Source organism: Syngnathoides biaculeatus, chromosome 2, assembly GCF_019802595.1.
Source record: "Syngnathoides biaculeatus isolate LvHL_M chromosome 2, ASM1980259v1, whole genome shotgun sequence".
Taxonomy (NCBI): domain Eukaryota; kingdom Metazoa; phylum Chordata; class Actinopteri; order Syngnathiformes; family Syngnathidae; genus Syngnathoides; species Syngnathoides biaculeatus.
The window spans coordinates 42,673,733-42,694,450 of record NC_084641.1 but is presented as its reverse complement, the minus strand read 5'-3'; the positions used below and the strand labels follow the sequence as shown (position 1 = coordinate 42,694,450).

At 43.2% G+C, this 20,718-nt stretch overlaps 1 protein-coding gene across 16 annotated transcripts in view; it reads right to left on the bottom strand.

The window, feature by feature from the left end:
• The window catches only part of itpr3 (inositol 1,4,5-trisphosphate receptor, type 3), a 285,052-nt gene that overhangs the window by 30,438 nt on the left and 233,896 nt on the right, over positions 1 to 20,718 (bottom strand). For 12 of the 16 annotated variants that reach the window (XR_009792909.1, XM_061806443.1, XM_061806376.1 and 9 more), the window contains 2 exons: positions 20,262 to 20,454; positions 9,078 to 9,137 (listed from right to left, as the gene is read on the bottom strand). Coding sequence is in view for 14 of the 16 variants with exons in the window: in XM_061806443.1 (XP_061662427.1) it covers positions 9,078 to 9,137; positions 20,262 to 20,454 (253 nt within the window). In the remaining 2 variants the exon portion in view is untranslated. The remainder of the gene's footprint in view (positions 1 to 9,077; positions 9,138 to 20,261; positions 20,455 to 20,718) is intronic. The other 4 variants (XR_009792910.1, XM_061806436.1, XM_061806476.1 and 1 more) reach the window with 1 other exon arrangement.

Genomic DNA, 20,718 nt, shown 5'->3' with positions numbered 1-20,718 from the left:
ATTCCTTCTTGGAACCAGTCACTTTCTCGTGGTGGAGGGGTTTGTGTGTTCCAATGACACTAGGAGTTAAGTTGTCAGGGGCTTCACACCCCTGCTAGATGTCACCCATGACAAACAAGTCTTGGGTGAGGGACCAGGCAAAGTACGGCTATAAAACTCTTATAAAGAAAAACTAAAATGGATCGAGGTTTCCTTTGCCCAGACACGGATCACTGGGGGCTCCCCTGGAGCCAGGCCTAGAGGTGGGGCTTGAAGGTCAACACCGGGTGGCCGGGCCTACACTTATGGTCTTAAGCCATGCACAGCCCGAAAGGGTGACATGGTTCCCCCTTCCTATGTGCTCACCACCTGTGGGAGGGACCATAAGGAGTGTGTGCTAAGCAATGGCTAATGGCTATAGTAATAGAGAGCACTCCCACTGGGGATGCTATTGTTCTTCTGGGAGACTTCAATGCTCATGTGGCCAATGACTGTGAGAACTGGATGAGGGTGATTCTGAAGAATGGCCCCCCGATCAGAACCCGCGCAGTCTTCTGTTATTAGACTTCTGTGTTCATCATGGATAATGAACATCTTGTTCAAGCATAAGGGTGTCCACATGTGCACTAGGTACCAGGACACACTCGGTCGTTGTTTGATGATCGACTGTATGGTTGTGTCATCGGACTTGCGACCGCATGTCTTGGACACTCTGGTGAAGAGAGGGGCAGAGCTGTCAACTGATCACCACCTGGTTGAGAGTTGGCTCTATTGATGGGAGAAGATGCCGGTCTGATGTGGCAGGCTCTAACGTATTGTGAGGATCTGCTGGGAAAGGCTGAATAATCCCCTGTCAAAAGGAGTTTCAAGTCCCACCGCTGACAAAACTTTGCTCATGTTCCGGGGGAGGTTGGGGACAGTGAATCTTAGTGAACGATGTTCCGCGCCTCCATTGTTGTGGTGCCTGACCAGTGCTGTGGCCTTAAGGCCTGTGGGACACTCAAAGCAGCTGATGGGTACGGGTTGGCCAAGCAGAATTCAGCTTTGGTGGTTGCTGAAGCAAAAACTGGGGCATGAAAGGAGTTTGATGGAGAAAGACTTCTGGATGGCTTTGAGGAAATTCTGGTCCACTATGCAGTGTCTCAGGAGGGGGAAGCAGTACACCATCAACACTGTGTATAGTGAGGATGGGGTGCTGCTGACCTCAACTTAGGACGTTGTGAGTCGAAATAGAAAATACTACTCTCAATTCCTTTCACATGCCTTCCTATGAGAAAGCAGAGTCTGGGTTCTTTGAGGTAGGCTCTTCTAATTCTGGGCATGATGCTCACTGATGACATTGTTATGAGTGAAAGCAGGGAGGAGGTGGAGTAACACTTCATAAGGTGGAAGAATGCACTAGAAAGGACAGTAATGACGATTGGCCGAGGTAAGACAGAATATAAGCATGAAAGAGCGGCGTGGAGGGGGAAGAATCAGGATACAAGGAGAAGAGATAGCGATGGTGGAGGACTTGAAATACTAGTTCTTTGGGAGTATGAGGTACCGAACTGCCTGATATGGGCTGTTCGGTTCCTTTATGACCTGTTTCAGAGTTTGGTACGCATTGCAGGCAATAAGTTGGACTCATCCCGGTGAGAGTTGGACTCTGCCAAGGTTGCCTTTTGTTACCAATTTTGTTCAAAACTTTTATGGACAGAATTTCTAGGAGCAGCCAAGGCGTAGAGGCTGTCTGGTTTAGTGGCCTCAGCATTACCTCTCTGCTCTTTGCAGATGATATGGCTGTGTTGGCTTCATCCAGCTGTGATCTCCAACAATCACTGGAGTAGCAGTCTGTGGCTCGGATGTGAATCATCATCTCCAAATATGAGACAATGGTCTTAAGTCGGAAAAGGCTGGCGTGCTCTCTCCAGGTCAGGTGTGAGTTCAAGTATATTGGGGTCTTGTTCACGCGTGAGGGGAGAATGGAACAAGTTTAACAGGCGGATCTTTGCAGTGATGGTAAAGATGGAGCTAAGTCTAAAGGAAAAGCTCTCAATTTACTAGTTGATCTATGTTCCTACCCTCACCTATCGTCACAAGCTGTGGAGCATGACCAAAAGAATAAGATCCTAGATAGAAGTGGCTCAAACGAGTTTTCTCTGCAGGGTGTCCAAGCTCTCTCTTAGAGATAAGGTGACAAGCTCAGTCATCCAGGAGGGGCTCAGAGGAGAGCCCCTGTTCCTCCGCATTGAGAGGAGCCAGATACGGCGGTTGGGGCATCTTATTCGGATGCCTCCTGGTTGCCTCCCAGGTGAAATGTAGTGTTAGCTGAAGTCAGCATGTCTCACAGGAAGGAGACCTAGGGGATTACCCAGGAGACGCTGAAGAGACTTCATCTCGGCTGGCCTGGTAACACGTCGGGATTTCCCCAGAAGAACTGGATGATGCTGCTGGGGAGGGGAAAGTCTGGGCATCCCAGCTAAAGCTACTGCCCCCATTACCTGACCTCAGATAAGTGGTAGAAGATGAATGGAGGGATAGATTCAGAGAAACTGAAAAATCATTGCATGTAAGCAGCAACACCGAAAACTATCATTTAATGCCCATAACCTTCGTTCCCTCAGCCAGCACTGAATCAAAAACCAACATTATTGTGTAAAGGATATTACCACAACGGCTCAGGAACACTTCAGAAAACCTGTTAGTAAATACAGTTTGGGGCCACATCCACTAGTGCAACTTAAAATTACTATGCAACGCAAAAGCCATTTATCCACAACACCCAGAAAAGCCACCGGCTTCTATGGGTGCAAACTCATCTAAGATTGACTGACGCAAAGCCCAGAAGTCAGATGAGTCCACATTTTAAATTGGCCTATCCCAGGGCACATGGAGACAAACAGCCGCACTCAAAATCACACCTGGGAACAATTTAGAGTGTCCAATTAATGTTGCATGTTTTTGGGATGTGGGAGGAAACTGGAGTGCCTGGAGAAAACCCATGCACCCACAGGGAGGTCATGCAAACTCCACACAGGTGGGGCCGGGATTGAACCTGGGACCTCAGAACTGCGAAGCCAATGCATTACAGCTACTCCACGGTGCCACCGCCAATTATATGCATCTATATTTTTATTTTAGTTATTTATTCTTGATTCTCTTTATTTTTCTTTCGCACGTACTTTATGAAGTTATTATGATGCAGACGTTTTTGTTACGTTCGTTGTACGTGGATTTTTGGAATGTTCGAGGAGTGCCTATTTAAGAACGACGATGGCTTTCGATGGGGCTTCTTACTACCGCCGCTGCTTTCGCCACACTGCCTTCTGCCTTTCGTATTTTGGACATTTGCTTGGAAATAATATTCGCCTATTTGGAACATTAGTTCGACTTTGGTGACTAGATGTCGTTTGGCTCGTGTTACACGCAACTAAACTGTTTTAGTATTTGTGTTTGTTATTGTTTTGTGTTTCATTGTATTGTGTGTGATTAAACTGTCTTAAACGCAATACTACTGCTTTGTTATATTTTGCTGTTTGACCAAGGGGATTTATTCTAAATTCACACTGAACACAATGGCATGAGTAACTTACACATCTGTGAAAGCACAATTAATGCTGAAAGGTACATCCAGATTTTGGAGAAACATCTGGTGCCATCTCAGCAATGTCTTTTTCATTGACACCCCTGGTTAGTTAAGCAAGACATTTCCAAACCACATTCTGCACATGCTACAACAGTGTGGCTTCTAAGTAAAAGAGAGCAGATACTACACTGGCCTGCCAGCAATTCCACTTCCTATTAAAAATGTGTGCCACATTATGAAACCTAAAATACGCAATGTAGATCCAGGACTGTGAAAAGCTGAAACTGTACCTCAGTTTTTTTTTTACCCCAAGATCTACTTTTCAAGCAGCCAGCCTGTTTGCGATCTACCAGGGGGAAGATAAAAATAGAGACTGTAAATAGGAGGCCAGCTTGCTTGAACGTGTCTTTATGTGCATGTGATTGATGTATCTGCCACACCTTAATCAAGAGATGAGATGGAGGATTGGTTGACACCTTTTTTTTTGTTTAGCACGCTGTCGTGCAATGGACCAAAACTGCCTCGCGATTGATACATTGAGCACCCTTGCTGTACATCAAGCAAGAATGGGAAAGAATTCCACCTACAAGGCTTCAACAATTAGTGTCGTCACTTCCCAAATGTTTATTTAATGTTGTGAAAAGAAAAAGTGATATAACGCTGCGGTAAATATGACACTGTCCCAGCTTTTTGGGAATGTGATGCAGCCATAAATTTTGAAGTTAATGATTATTGGCTAAAAGCAATAACTTTTTCAGTTTGAACATTAAAAAATCTTGTCTTTTGTAGTGTTATCATCTAAACAACAGTTGAACATGATTTGCAAATCATTGTATTCTGTATTTATTGTTTAATAGAATGTCCCAACTTCATTGGAATTGGGTGTATCTTTCAGGTGAACACGATCTGAATTTACTTAATTTCTGCTTGATGTACTCTGCCTGATTGAGAAGGTGGTCATTCTGGCCTCAAAGATCAATTTTTGAGCGAAAGCTCATTTTCATTCGGGTGTCAGATTTTACCAGGGACTTACAGGACAAAAACTCATCTGTACACACTACATACGAGCCTTCATATGTTGGGGATGTATGCAATATTTGATGTGCTTTATATATTCAGCAGGTATGTCACAGCAGTAGCCGACGCAAAAACAGGTACATTGCACAGTAGGTGTGTGTGTGTTCTTTGGTTGTTTTGTAATGCAGTACCATTCATACATCCATTTTCTATACAGTGAACTAAATAAGTATTTGAACACCCTGCTATATTGCAAGTTCTCCAAGTCAGAAATCATTGAAGGGTCTGAAATTTTCATCGAAGGTGCATGTCTACTGAGGGAGAGATAATCGAAAAATAAAAATCTAGAAATCACAATGTATGATTATTTAACGATTTATTTCTGTGATAAAGCTGCAAATAAGTATTTGAACACCTGTCTATCAGCTAGAATTCTGACCCTCAAAGACCTGTTCGTCCACCTTTAAAAGTCCACCTCCATTCCATGTATTATCCTGAATCAGAAGCACCTGTGTGAGGTCGATAACTGCATAAAGACACCTGTCCTACCCATACAATCAGTAAGACTCAAGGGTTAAAATCCCTCCTGCAGTGTGTGAAAACCTGGTAAAAAACTACAGGAAACGTTTGACATCTGTAATTGCAAACAAAGACTACTGTACCAAATATTAACATTGGTGTTCTCAGGTGTTGAAATACTTATTTGCAGCTGTATCACACAAATAAATCAATAAAAGAAATCATACATTGTGATTTCTGGATTTTTCTTTTTAGATTATCTCTCCCTCAGTGGACATGCACCTACGATGAAAATTTCAGACCCCTCCATGATTTCTAAGTGGGAGAACTTACAATATAGCAGGGTGTTCAAATACTTATTTTCTTCGCTGTATCAGGCTTATCCTCACTAGGGTCGCTGGTAAAGCTTGAGCATATCCAAGCTAACTGCTGACAAGAGGCGAGATACACCCTGAACTGATTGCCAGCCAGTCATAGGGCCCTCACATTCATATCTATGGACAATTTATATTCTTCACTTAACCTACCATGCATGTTTTTGGGTTGGGATGTGGAAGGAATCCAGAGAAAACCCACATAGGCACGTGAGAGCATGCAAACTCACAACATCCTTGGAACAATTTGTTACTAGAAAAAATATTTTGCATCAGAATGATATCAGTATAAGACTGTAACAATCACACTGTCATAACAAGGAATATATTTTGTTTTATTTCATATATTGTCATATTTAAAAAAAACTCGGTAGTAGTTGGAATGGTGAATTGAGTTCAAAATTTAGAATTTTGAATTGTGAAAACTAGTTCATTTTTGGAACAGTGAATTGAACTTTGAACAACTTCATGTAGAAAAACTTTCCCAGCACTGCTACTGAAATGCCCACAGACACATTACACATTAGACAAAACCATATCTTTCTAGCCCTAGGTCATTGAAACAGACCTTTACATTACCGTATTTCGGTATTTTCACAACTATAACGCGCACTTAAAAATCTTAAATTTTCTCCAAAATGGATGGTGCGCCTTATATGTGAACCGACGTCCAAAATTTGTAACTGACTGGGCCCATTTCCTGCTGACATGGTAGTTATATAAAGGAAAAGCAGACATGTAAGAGGACAGCATGCGGACATTAGAGGGGGAAGTGTGGGCGTGGGAGAGGATGCTAAAGGCATTCCCCCCAGAAGGTACTGTACATAAAGCCAGTATGTATTTTGTGGTAAACAACATCGCTTTGGTTAAGGACCCCCAAAAATGGTACCAATGAAGGGTCACGCTTACAAAGCAGTTTCAACAGCAAGTTATCAGTTACATGGAGAAACATGGGAATCAAGCAGCTGTGAGAGAATTTAAGATCAAGTGGAGGAAGCAGGAAAACAAACTTGCCAAGTCAAGAAGGCAAAGCTGCTTCCCAGAAATAAGGTGAGGTGGTCCAAGTTTGGAAGAACATCTTGAGCATTGGATTAATGATCAAAGAACAAACAACTGCCTTGAAAATACAAGCGTAGCAAATTAACTCAGCACTTGCTATTATTCTAGAGGCTTGCGAAGCAACTTCATTCGCTGGACATCGCTGTAAACATGGTGTACAAAGTGAAGTTGCGAGTGGGGTGGGAGGCATGGATGACAAATGGCGAACACAGCTTTATCAGAAGGTGCCAGGCGAGTTATGCCACAATTTGTGAATGGATTGTGAATGTTTGGGCGAATGTGTCTGCTTCCACTATTGTTCGAAAAGCCAGCATCATATCTGAGAAGCTGCACGGCAACGGGACTGACAATGATACCTGGTGTGTTTGATGGAGAACTTGCCCAGCTGTTCATTTTGCAAACAGAAAATAAGGTCTTTGATGGGTTTGTGGATGTGGATTAATCAAAAATAAGGTGAGTACATACATTGTTAATTACTTCAATAAAGTACAACCAAACTTTGCGGCCTAAAATTCTATGTACATAGCGTTTGAAGTGCATGTTTTGTGTCAATTATTTCTTCGCTCATCGTTTTGAGTGTTTTGTTGTCTGCTGGTTGTGTTCTGTTTGCTGTGGTGTCATGATTTTGGTTTGGTGTGCCACCGTGGGTGAGGATGGCATGTTGACAGGTGATTTGCATTCACCTGTCATAGTCGGGGGGGAAAAAAGTATTAGCTTGTTTTTCTGCTTACAAAATAAAAGTATAATTATGCATCAGTATCTCGTGAGCGCCTCCATGCCTGCGCCCAATAATACGGTGCGCCTTTATATGTGTACTAAATACTGAAATTTCACCCACACCTCAGACCCCGCTTTTTAATACAATGCTTCTTCAGGTCGGGAAAATCCGGTACTACAATAAGTTGAAGTTGGTAAAATTAAATTTGCTTTCAAGTTGAATACATAAAACTGGAATATTCAGTTCCATTTGAAGATAGACTGTGTTGTCACAGGAATACCACATCATTTTCCACCTTGTTAGGTAAGTAAGTTTCTTTCGGATTATCCTGTTAGGGGTCACCACAGCATAACATCTCAGATGAATGCTCATATTTGTGTGGCACAGTTTTTACGCCGGATCCCCTTCTTGATGCAACCCCTCTTGGGGAGTGGAGGCCCCAGTGAGACACGAACTCACGAGCCCTGGTTTACCAAACCAATGCTCTAACCACTGAGCTATGGGGCCTCTTTCCACGTAGTTTATGTAGCTTTTAAAAATATGATTGGCTGCATAATTTTTTTGTGTTGTGATCGGATAGGTGCAGGACAAACGTGAGGGTAAAGAGGAGTGGAGGAAAAGATGACATGAGACAGTATTGTTAGAAGATTTTTCAAGTTTGGAATTGTCTGAACAGTCAATAGTAAAGCTTTCAACTGAAGGACAAAATTGTATCTGAAGCAGTGAGCCAAAAGTGAGCAATGGAGGAGAGGAGATATTACTCCTGTGGTGACTGCTGCAAATTTCTCTAGACTCATCTCCCCACCATCGTACAAAGTTGAAATCAACAAACTGTTCATGATTGCCATTGTTTTTTCTCTGAAGCAGTGAAAAAGCTAGGTGTTTTGTCCATGATCATCCCAAATTGGCCTCCAACTTGTGTTGTGTTTTTGTATCATGCATCTTGCTGTAAGTTAATACAATGGTAAATTATATATCTTCAATTAATTTACTAATTACCGAATATAGTATTGTGGTAACAAAAAGCTAAAGGATTTACAACTGCAAGGGAATTTATGTGCCTCATACTTTGCAGGAATACTACTTGTTGTTCTACAGACCATAACATTTATTTACTTAAGTTGAAGCTGAAGTGCATCACTTGCTGTTAAAAAGATCACTATAAGAGGAGATAACACAGTTCTGATGAAGCCTCTCAGCTTCTCTAATATCTTACTGTATTTTTCAGAACAGTTGAATGTCAGATGAAGCATTTATTTTGTTGAAAGAGCCTATTGTCAAACCGAGAAAGCAAACCCATGTAGTTTTCCATCAATGGATATACAAATAATCTGTTTGAGCTGCAGAATGACTACATTGACTTTATTTTGATTTTTGTATGAATAAAGCTAAACAAAGCAAACTACACTTGTTTATATAGTGCATTTCATTCATAAGGCAACTCAATGTGCTTTACATGATTAAAATGATTTTAATATCAAGAAAGAGAACATTAAAAAAGGGTAAAAAAAAAAAACCACAAGTATATACAGTGTCATGGTCCTGCCGGTCCCAGCCCTGGCTGTGCAGGTACCCTACACACCTGCGTTGATTAGGAGGCGCACACCTGCGCCTCATCACTGATAATTAACCCCAGTATATATAGGACCCAGCGGACGGTCTGGCTTTGCCAGATCATTGCCGTCCATGCCTCGTTCCCGCACCTCCTTGTTCCTGATCCTGAACCCCTGTGTACCGACCTCCGCCTCTCCTCCGACCAACCCCGTAAGCTTGATGCCCTTGAGACTGCTGCTCTCCCTGACTGATCCCCAGTGTACCGATCCCTGCTTGCCCGGTGACTTGCCTTCTACGCCTGACGTCCTGGTTACCGCTGCTTCAGTTGACTGTCTGCCTGATCCCCAACCTTGGAACGAATAAACAACAAAACAGCAAAAGGTGGCGCTACAAAGTGTTATTGCAAGGGTAGGGAATAATATTGCACACACCACTTTTCAGGTTTTTATTTGTTAAAAAAGTTTAAAATATCCAATAAATTTCATTCTACTTTACGATTATGTAAAAAAAAAAAATATATGTTTATGTTTGAAGCCTGAAATGTGATGAAAGGTTGAAAAGTTCAAGGGGCCCGAATATTTTCACAAGGCACTGTATATTAATGTCAGTAGCAACACGGGACTTACACTTTATGAAACACTGTTTGGGAGACCATACAAATTACCAATATTTTCCACGCAGTGAGAGTTAGACAATGAAGTTAAATTAGCTGATTACATGTGAAAAACTCTTGAAAAAAGAAATTAACTAAAATTTCCTGAGGATGACTGTGCTTCTTCTCAACAAAATGAACTGGTCGTTCCGGGAGACCGGGTTCTGATCCGAAGTATCGAAAGGAATCATTGGCATTCTCCGAAGTGGGAAGGTCCCTTCCAAGTGTTGCTGACCACACCAACAGCCGTAAAAATTGCAGAACGAAAAACGTGGATACACATACATTATAAAAGTCATCTCAGTCGATTTACCCGAAAAGAGTGAAGGTGAGCCAAGTCTGACTTAGGATGGGTGCAGATTTATAGTATCTGAAAATACCTGACGGTCAATGAAGTATTCAAAGACACCCTATCTACTTAGGGGTTTCTCGGCAGGCATTACTACTCCCAAGTGGGCAAGCTATGCTGTTGTATGTTATGTTGCCCCCTTTGTGATAACCGCTGTCCTTTTATATGCATGGTCTCTGTGGAAACTGCTCATCATAATATACACGCCAATTAAGCCTATCAATGATACAAGAAGTAATAATACAGGAATACAGGGCAATAACATGGTCAATAACAGGTCGGCACACAACAAACGTGCAGCGACAACAGGAGGGATAACATACAGGCTGGCGACAGATATTGACTACCCTAAGCATATGGTCAAGGGCAAGACCCTATTCATGTTATCACTGTTTGTGTGTCATCTGCTTTTAAGGACCCCACAGAAGCCATCCAAACCTCTACAAGCCACACATCTGGAGTTGTGATAAAACTAAAAAATAAATTTTCTGTCGACAACAGATTCTTAAAAGTCACTGGGGTTACACAACTTGGGAACAATTGGCTATTATTAATGGAAACTGCCGCCAAAGCAGCAAACTATAGCTGTGTTTCATGTATGGGCCCCAGGTCCCTGTTAAGAGTTATTCCAGCACACACGCCACTAAATGCCCTCCTAGAAGTAATGACTAAAGTGACTCCAAATCAACGTTGTTCTTCGTGGAATACTGTGCATCCTATGACTAAAGCTAGTAAAGACAAACCAGTTTTTGCTGTTGAAATTGCAGTGGCCAACTTTTGTTGTTAATCTTACAGCTGTTAATCTTACAACTGTCAAGAAAGTAGGTACTCTTAATTCCACATGGTGCAAGACAACTGTGCTCCAAAGAGACCCACTACTGCCACGCAGCAACTTGTGATGGTGGTGCGGTGCAAGGGACATCAAATTGGCTGCCTCAACATTGAACTCCCCCTTCCTCCTTTCCAGAAGACGAAGTGCTTCCTGGAAAGATGGGGACCCGAATTCGATTGATGCAATTGGCGTTTCCCGCGGCGTACCATATGTGTATAAGATGGTAGACCAAATTACAGCAGGGTGGGAATCCATTTTTGTGTGGATTACGCCTAATAAAAATGTAGATTGAATCAACTACATCCACAAAAATACACAAACTAGGTAACTACACTTGAATCAGGCTTTGTTGCCATAAAATAGCAATTGGCTGCTACATCACTCAGGCTTTTCCGAACCGCATTGTGGTCAACATGCTCCTAGCCGTGAAGGGTGGCGGCTGTGCAATGTTGACTAGTATTCTATATTCATTCCTAATAATACAGCCCCAGACGGGTCACTTACAAAGGCAATTGAACCCTGCGCACCCTGAATCACAAGATGAGGAGCATTCAGGAGTCAACACCTCTGCCTGGACTGAGTGGTGGGACAAAACGTTTAGTATATTTAAGAATTGTTTTTTTTCCATCCTGGTGTCTATCGTTGGATTTGCAGCTATTCTTACATTGTATGGGTGTTGTTATTTTCCCTGCATTTGCACACTGCTCAATCGGCTTATCTCAAACGTTATTGGCCCTACAAATTCTCAACTATATGTACCCTTTGCTTGTTGAACAACAATATTGGCGATGTCGAGTACTCTGGTGACCAGGATGGTAATTGTTATCCCACTTTCAAACCTATTCCATGAACTTCCTCAAGTTTATGTAAGATAACTATGTTTTTTAAGTTCTTTTTTGATTTTTTTAATAATAAGTTAATGATTCAATTGAATAAAACTTGTTTTGGAAGTTCTTTTGATGATATCTTTTGGAGAAAATGTAGGATAAACAGGAGGAAAATGTTGAAATAATTGTAAATATAGTTATCATACATTTGCTGTGCAATGAAGAAAATGCTTTGCTGCAAAAAAGAAATGCTTCGCTATACACCCCTATGTAGTTGCTATTCAACAGGGAACAAGTCTGTGATCAAGGGAACCAACTAGCTATAGAAGACCAAATGGAACTGGTCTGATGGAAAGCACCTGCTCTAACTCCGAAATGAGTTTTACCAGACTTGTGATTTTTAAATGTCTTACTAAACACTTTCCACTTACTTGCATAACGGAGTCAAAGAAGAAAACAATGCTTCTGCCCTCCCCCTTTAGGATGTAACTGTGACTCCAAATAAAAAGAAAGAAGTCGGAGAGAATTGCTTTAGAATGTGGTCAAGAATTGTACGGTGCAGTTCTCTGTTGTACTTGCAAGTAAAATCTGGCAATGATTCAACACCTTATTTCATGCTTTTCATAAAATGTCCACCTGGTGAACCTGACACATATATAATGGGAGTAGAGACAGTGCTTCATAATGACTGCTAGTACCTAAGCGTATTTCTCACTATTCAAACTAAAGTAAAGTTCCTATCACCTGCTGCTGCTTCCTGTGCGACGCATGGGAGCAACAGGGACCTTGAATCCATTAAACGGAGAGCTGGCCCAGATTAAATACTAAATGGTGTTAAAGTATTTATTTAAGACTGGGAATATCATGGTCTGCTTCACCATGTAACTTTTTCTTAGAAAAATATTGTTTATAGGTAATGCACAAAACAAAATCTCAGACGCTACAAGAAATAGCACGACTCCAATAGTGTTGTAACCCAATGACCAATGTAAATTTTAACAAAAATGGTGAAACAACGTGTAGATAGAACAATATAGCAAAACTTTATCCCTGGCAAAAAAAGTGATTGGTATTACAGCAGTTTACTGAGCAGGTGTGACCAGCTTTCTTATGTATATAAATGTGTGTATTCAACTATTCCCTCGTGGGCGAGGCATGCACACCAGCATTTATTCATAATGCACTAACTGTTTAACTCTCTACATTTTATTGAATTATTTTACTCTTGTATGTTTTTTATAAAGTAAAGATCCAGTGTTATTTTTCTTATTAAAAATACAATGTCACTCATAAAACGTTTTTGGTTAGTGTTTTATGAGGGGATGGAATAGATGAGGGGAATTTTTATCCATTTCAAGAAAGATGATTTTGAAACTGTTTTGAGTGGGACAGAACAAAGCCAGGACGAGCCGACTCAAACCGATGACTTTATGCATCAGGCTGTCAGACTGAACTCGCTGCCCACTTTTCCAACTATACCTCTTCTGTCCTCTGCACACCTGAACTCTGATCACATCAATACACACACACACACACACACACACACACGCACGCACGCACACGCACACACACACACACCAAACTCAGGCTCCCACCAGACACTTCTGCAGGATTGTTTTATCTAATTTGTCTTATTTGCTTGGTTCTCTGACCGTTAGTATGTTTCACACATCATGTGATCTTTGATATTAATTCAATTAATAATTTTTTGTGTTGCTACTTTTTTGGGACCGCAAGCCCTTGAGTACCAGAATTGCTGCCCAACAAGCCTACAAGGAGGTATCTCAACGCATACATTTTGTAAATCACCAATTTGCCTCAGTATACATAGAACATGACAAAAAGTCAGTTTAAAACACAAGCCACAGAGTTGATGAAATAAATGGACAAATACCAATCTTAGCCACGTGAATTGATCATTATTTCTGATAGCAACAAAAGAAAGCCAAGCACAAGTTTAGCTTAAATTTCTACAACTACAGTATCTATCCATCCATCCATCAATCAACCATCCATCCATTTTCTTTTGCTTATCCCTCTAGATATTGTTTCAGACAATATCCTACAATTCTCCTCCCATGTCTCAAGGGTGTTTTGTAAGTTGGTGTGCGGAACTGCCAGTCTTTCGTCAGGATGCCATCCCTAGATCAATGGTCAAACAGAACCTGCCAACCAGGACTTGGCTTTATGCTGTGTCGCCACACAGCATGTGATGGTTTTAAGCACTTTGCGCCCTTTGGGTGTAATTATGCTTATAACTCCCTCACCTGCTCTGCATCAAGTATATCACCCTTCATAGGGTGTTATGGCTTCCAACCTCCTTTATTCCCTGACCAGGAAGTGAAAGGGGCGGTTCCTGTTGTTAAGGATCATTTACGCAGAGGAAAGGCAGTATGGTGAAACCATCAAAGAGGCCCTCGACCCCTCGGTGGAAAGGAATAAGCAGATGACTAACCACCACCAATCAAGTTGTCATTTTGGACTTTCCCTTGCAGACAGAGTGACATAAGATTGCCCCCCGGTTTGTGGGTCCCTTCAAAATCTTGAGGCTCATCAACCACTCCTTGGTCTGTCCGTACCTGCCGGCTTCCATGAACGTCCACCTGGCTTTCCATGTTTCCATGGTCCAGTCAGTTTCTTCTGGTGTTCTCAGCCCTCCGGTCGTGTTCCTGCCTCATCACCAGTTATCCTGTTTCACCTTTCTAAAATTCTGGATGTCCCTCCTTGGGGTTAAGGTTTCCGGTATCTGGTGGTTTGGGTGGGTGATGGGCCTGAGGAGCGTTTGTGGGTCTCCCGTTGTCTGATGCTGTATCCCTTGCTCCTGACGAATTTTTATAGTGTGAATCCTGGAAGGCCTGGGCAGACGCTGAGTGGCATCTGTTGAAGAAAGGGTAATGTGGTGGTTCGGCACAACCTCGTCTTATTTTGGAGGACTTATTATGTGCTGTCAAAACGGTGCAGGCAGTCGCAGAGAACTAAGTTTTCACCGGTAAGTATGTTTCATCTTAACCTTCATAATTAATTATTATACATTTATCGCATCATTTTCCAAAACAATGTGTGTATGTTTACCATACTTTTTGGCGTGACCAGAAGTCCCTCTTGACCATGGCGGAACCAATGATGGATGCAGAGTGCGCAGTCCAGTTTTTATTTTACGTCATTGAGTATCACAAACTCATTCAGAGGATGAGAGATGAAAATGCACCGCCATCAAGTGTTTGGGGAAGTAAATGGACAGTCACTGAAAGAAAGTAACTTACCAATGTCCACACTCAGATGTCGGCTGCAGCCTGTGATAACGTTAATAACTCTATCAGGATTAGGCCATATTCAACCCCAGCTCCTCAGAACTGTGAGGTAGATGTGCTCACCAATTTTCAGTATAACAAAATTATAGCTGGTGCTTTTAGCTTTTCTTTTTTAAAATACATGTTTTCTGTTTAAAAAAAAGTGATCCATGTTTTAATACTTTTTAAACTTGTCAAAATTACTAAATCTATTGGATGCTGTCATTCCAATTAAAACTAAGACAATCTTGAGGTGGCCGAGAGCACCCTAGAGAAGTACTATGACTGTAAAGGCCTCTCAATCAAAGGGTAGTGAAGCAGAGCTTCTTCTTCTTCTTTTCCTTTCGGCTATTCCCGTTAGGGGTCGCCACAGCGCGTCATCTTTTTCCATCTTACCCTATCTCCTGCATCTTCCTCTCTCACCCCAACTGCCCTCTTGTCTTCCCTCATCACATCCATAAACCTCTTTGGTCTTCCTCTCGCTCTTTTGCCTGGCAGCTCCATTCTCAACACCCTTCCACCAATATACTCACTCCGTCGCCTCTGAACATGTCCAAACCATCGAAGTCTGCTCTCTCGAATCTTATCTCCAAAACATCCAACTTTGGTTGTCCCTCTAATGAGCTCATTTCTAATCCTATCCAACCTGCTCACTCCGAGCAAGAACCTCAACATCTTCATTTCTGCTACTTCCAGTTCTGCTTCTTGTTGTTTCTTCAGTGCTCCCGTCTCTAGTCCGGACATCACGGCCTCACCACTGTTTTGTAAACTTTGCCCTTCATCCTAGCAGAGACTCTTCTGTCACATAACACACCAGACACCTTCCGCCAGCTGTTCCAACCTGCTTGGACCCGTTTCTTCACTTTTCCTTACCACACTTACCATTGCTCTGGATTGTTGACCCTAAATATTTGAAGTCCTCCACCCTCGGTATCTCTTCTCCCTGGAGCTTCACACTTCCCCCTCCACCCCTCTCATTCACGCACATATATTCTGTTTTACTTCGGCTAATCTTCATTCCTCTCCTTTCCAGTGCATGTCTCCATCTTTCTAATTGTTCCTCTGCATGCTCCCTGCTTTCATCTGCGAAGATCATGGTCCAATGGGATTCCAGTCTAACCTCATCTGTCAGCCTATCCATTACCATTGCAAACAGGAAGCGGCTCAGAGCTGATCCCTGATGCAGTCCCACCTCCACCTTAAATTCTTCTGTCACACCTAAGGCACAGAACACCATTGTTCTGCTGCCTTCATACATGTCCTGTACTATTTTAACATACTTCTCTGCCACACCAGACTTACGCATGCAGTACCACAGTTCCTAACTCCAAACTGAGGAGAACCTTTATAAACACTCTTTGTAATTTAGCCAAGTGTTAGTCAGAGTTAGACAGCAACACTTTCGTGAAATCATCATTAAGAACTTCAACAATATTCACATTCAGCTTGCTTGGGTTAGCGAGCTCACAAACCCCCAGAATCAGATAGCTCAAGAACTCTGAGCAAATAAATACAATGTAATAGCCAGGTTTTTTAGTGAAAGAATACAATTCACAAATACACATACAAACACACAAATCAGAACGATAACTTAACTATGATTGAAAAAAAAAAAAAAAGAGGACGGTGTCGTCTCCACGGAATGTAAACGATTGCGGTCACACTTAACCTCTGTAGACCTCTGCGATTGTTTTTTTTTAAGACGCATTGTTCTCAAATGAGCCAACCTGGCATTATAAATACTTCTTGGTAATTGAGATTGAGAGGAATAATTCCTCCTTGAAATGAAGCGATCGCTACACAGGCGTGTGTGTATTTTGGTTGGGCACCATCCATCATGTTGAATTGCTGAAATCCATTGATATTTTCTGGTCTTTTCAGATGGTATTCCATAGAATAATCTCTTTGAATATCTGTCTCGTCTGTTGTGACACCCAACACACAACAGGTTTCGGGCATTGTGAATATTCTCCTCCGGTTCAATGTCTCCCACAATGTCGAGCAGCTCTGTTGACCACCAATATGGCACCATGAAAATGGTGACGTCACGTGCACCAGCTCTACTGCTGGATTTTGCTCGAACACTCGGGAGGAAGGATTTACTCTTCACATGTTTCCAAAGGACCCGGCTCGTTCTGAAAAACTGGATTGCACGGGTGCAAAGGACAAGCGCTTTGTGGGTTCTAAATGACAGGTAGGTGTGTAAAGAGCTATTAAAAAAAATAATAGTTGAGGGGGACTAATTTCTCTCACAGTTTAAAGCATATGTTACGTGATTATTTAGAATAAATTCCCTTGGTCAAACCAGCAAAATATAACAAAGCACTTGTATTGACAAACCAGACGGTGATGGAGGTAAACAGTACTGATTGGATAACCACTGTGTAAGAACTGTCTCGGCAGCTCTCGTGACAGGCCGTGCTTGCTCAGAAGCTGCAAGAAGTACATCCTTTGCTGGGCTTTTTGGAGGATGGAGTTGATGTTCGTCCCCCACTTCAGGTCCTCTGAGACTGTAATTCCCAAGAAATTGAAGGTCTCGACAGTTGACACAAGGCAGTTGGACAGTGTCAGGAGCAACTGTGGTGAAGGATGCCTCCTGAAGTCCACAGTCATCTCTACAGTCTTTAGAGTGTTCAATGCTATGTTGTGTTGACCACACCAAGCTCCAGTCTTGCCACTTCCTGTCGATAAGCAGACTTGTCACCGTCTTTGATGAGGCAGATGACCGTGGTGTTATCTGCCAACTACAGAAGTTTGACAGTCGGATGCCACGAGGTGCAGCCCTTCATGTAGTAGAGGGAGAAGAGCAGAGGGGAGAGGACACAACCTTGGGGTCCCCCGGTGCTGATCGTGCACGTGGATGAGGTGGTGTCCTCAGCCTCACCTGCTGTGTTCTGCCCGTCAGGAAGTTCTAGATCCACCGGGAGATGGGAGGCGAGACGCTCAGCTGTAGAAGTTTGGAGAAGAGGACTTCAGGGACGATTGTGTTAAACGCAGAGCTGAAGTCCATGAACAGGATCCTCACATAGGTACCCTCGCTGTCAAGATGTTAAAGGATGAAGTGCAGACCCATGTTGACGGCATCAGGCGCAGACCTGTTAGCTCGATAGGCAAACTGCAATGGGTCCAGTTGGGGACCTGTGACGCTCATGAGGTGGTCCAGCATGAGAGGTTCAAAGGACTTCATGACCACAGATGTCAAGGCAACAGGCCTGTAGTTATTAAGATCTAAGACTGCTGCATTTTTTTGGGGGACCGGTATAATGGGGGACTGTTTGAAGCAGGTTGGTACTTCACACAGTTGTTGAGACCTGTTGAAGATCTTTGTGAAGACAGGAGCTCGTTGGTCTGCGCAGACGTTAAGCTAGGATGGGGACACAACATCTGGGCCCGGCGCTTTGTTGATCTTTTGTTGTTTGAAGATCCGTCTAACGTCGCTTTCATGGATGCTAAACGGTGGAGTGGAAGGTGGTACAGCTTGTGGTGCGGCTTAGTGGGTGCGTGGTGTGGAAGTGTCTATATCAAATCTGAAGTAAAAGCTATTTAGGTCGTCAACTGGTCCGCTCTTGTTTTCTACCAGGGTAGAACATTGCCTGTAGTTAGTGAGCGATTGTAATTTGTGCCAAACTGATTTGGAGTCATTAGCGCCAAGAGTCAGCTGGTTTCTAGAGCGATTGTAGAGGGCCATGTCCACACTACGAAATGTAATCTCTTTAGCCTGGGGGAGTTGTTTAAGTGTAGCTGAAAACCGCAGCCATTAAGGGTTCATTGACGAGGCGTGAACATGGTCATCAGGGGGTCGAGGATTAGTTGCTGTTGAAGCGTGGTCAAGGCAGTCTGTGATCACCGCGACAGCGGGTTGGTTGCTACCGCGACGTGAGCGTTGTCCGGCAGGAAGTCTGTCGACACCACGAAGTGAGCGTGGCTCGGCAGCGGGTCATTCGTCATCGATGCATAGGCTTGAATCAGCTGTGGCCATCCCGAGATGAGATTGTTTCATCTCCGCTGAATCCTGTCCATAAGATCCGCAAATTCATAGATCGTCAGTTTAGAGTCCGCCGGACGTCGGTGAAGTATCGGCGGAAGTCGGCTGAGGCTCGACCGGCGGCGAGATGTGGATGGACATTGGCTGTGGCTTGGCCATAGCAGAAGCAGGATGCCGCTATAGCTTGGTTGTCGGCGCGGAGTGGACGATACTCTGCTGTGGCTTGGTTGTCGGCGAAGCCTCGTCAGAGGTCAGCTGAAGCTTTATCGGCGGCGAGACATGGATGGACATAGGCTGTGGCTTAGTCGCCACGGGAGCGGAAGTGATAGTCCGCTGTGGCTTGGTCGCAGGCGAAGCATGGGCGGATGTCGGCTGTGGTTTGGTCGCAGAGCAGCAGGAGGCACAAGGCAGAACCCGTCTTGGGCGTCCCCTTTGGCCGAGACGCGCAGGGGCGGATAGATGGCTAAGTGGGTCCCCCAAAAAGGATTAGAGGAAGAGGACTTGGATGCACAGGCCAAAGGCACTCGGGGGCTCGAAGCATGGGGCGGCACAACAAACTGACTGGGACTGATCAACGGGAGAGGACAACATAACGGAGCCCACCAGAATAGGAGATACTTAGTCCTCAGGCAGGCGGCTGGTGATGCCGCGTCTTCTCTGCTGGGTCCTGTACAAGCGGGGGTGACCAAAATGCAGGAATTCCAGGCAACAACATAATATTCAAAATGGGTTTATTCCAGAAACAGCTCGATACCAAAAGGCAGTCCAAAACAACAAAAGCTAGGCTAGGCGTTATCCAAAAAAGAAGGGGCATCAGGAAAATCAGAAAATCTCTGTTGTTCATCTCCCATAGCAGGTGGCACAGCGTGTTTTCAACAACGACTGTCGGAGTGTAACATCTGCAAATGACGGCAGGCAATATGGTTGCCACTGGGATGTCGAGTGAGGCTCATTTTTTTTCATATAGACATTGAACTGAATAATATTATATGTAGTTTTCATAACAATAGCTATTTTAAATTGTATATTTGGGTGTCAGTTGCACTTTAACTACCCACATTGTATTCATCCTCATATCCTCCATGCCAAGTTCTCCCTCCGTGTTTGGCGCTTCGCACATTCCTGCTACACCCTCAAAGCTCTTCTCCCTGCCTACGCTCCGGCTACCAGCATCTTCCTTGTTCCAGCAGACCACAATCACTCTTCGGAGATCCTATATGCCCCCAGCTTCTACCAAACAAACCACTCGTCTACTTCCTCTCCCACCGCTTGGGTCCATATTATACAATTACCAATCTTTATACTTTTCTTTTTGTTCTTTACTTTTAAAATATTTGTGAGCATGCAAAGCACACTTAGTTATGTTGTGTATGAAATGCACTATATAAATTTGTTTTCCTTCGCTAGAGTACATGACCGTGTTTAGGTATTGTATGCAAGAGCATTTTAATGAGCTGTATGAGCAATATTAGTGGTGTATATGGAAAAAAATCTGCAGTAGGTAATACTGAATTATATTGTTGGCCCCTTGGACTCACTTCGCAGCTTCTTTTGCCACTCCATCTCTCCATGGAGGAAAGACGTCTGCTCGAAGAAGTGTGTCACCTTGGAGCCTTGCTCATCCTGCTCTGTTGTGTTAAACACACGCAGCTTGGACTCCTCCGTTAGGAACTCGCAGATGGGATGGACAGGAAACACAATCTGCTCCAAGCTTCGATCCTCACGTACAATCTGTACACACACACACACACACACGCACACACACACACACACACACACACACACACCCCATGATAAAGTTGGAATTCAAGTACAGATAAAAGTAACATTAGGAGTAGAAGTACGATGAGAAACAATACAAGATAAAATCAAAGTTATTCTCGGGGACAAAGCTTAACTCAACAATGAACATACAGCTTTTTGTAACTCCCCCCATGAAAATCCTCTCGAGGGATTTGTTTTCAAGAAGAAGCAGGAAATGACGTAAAGGACAGC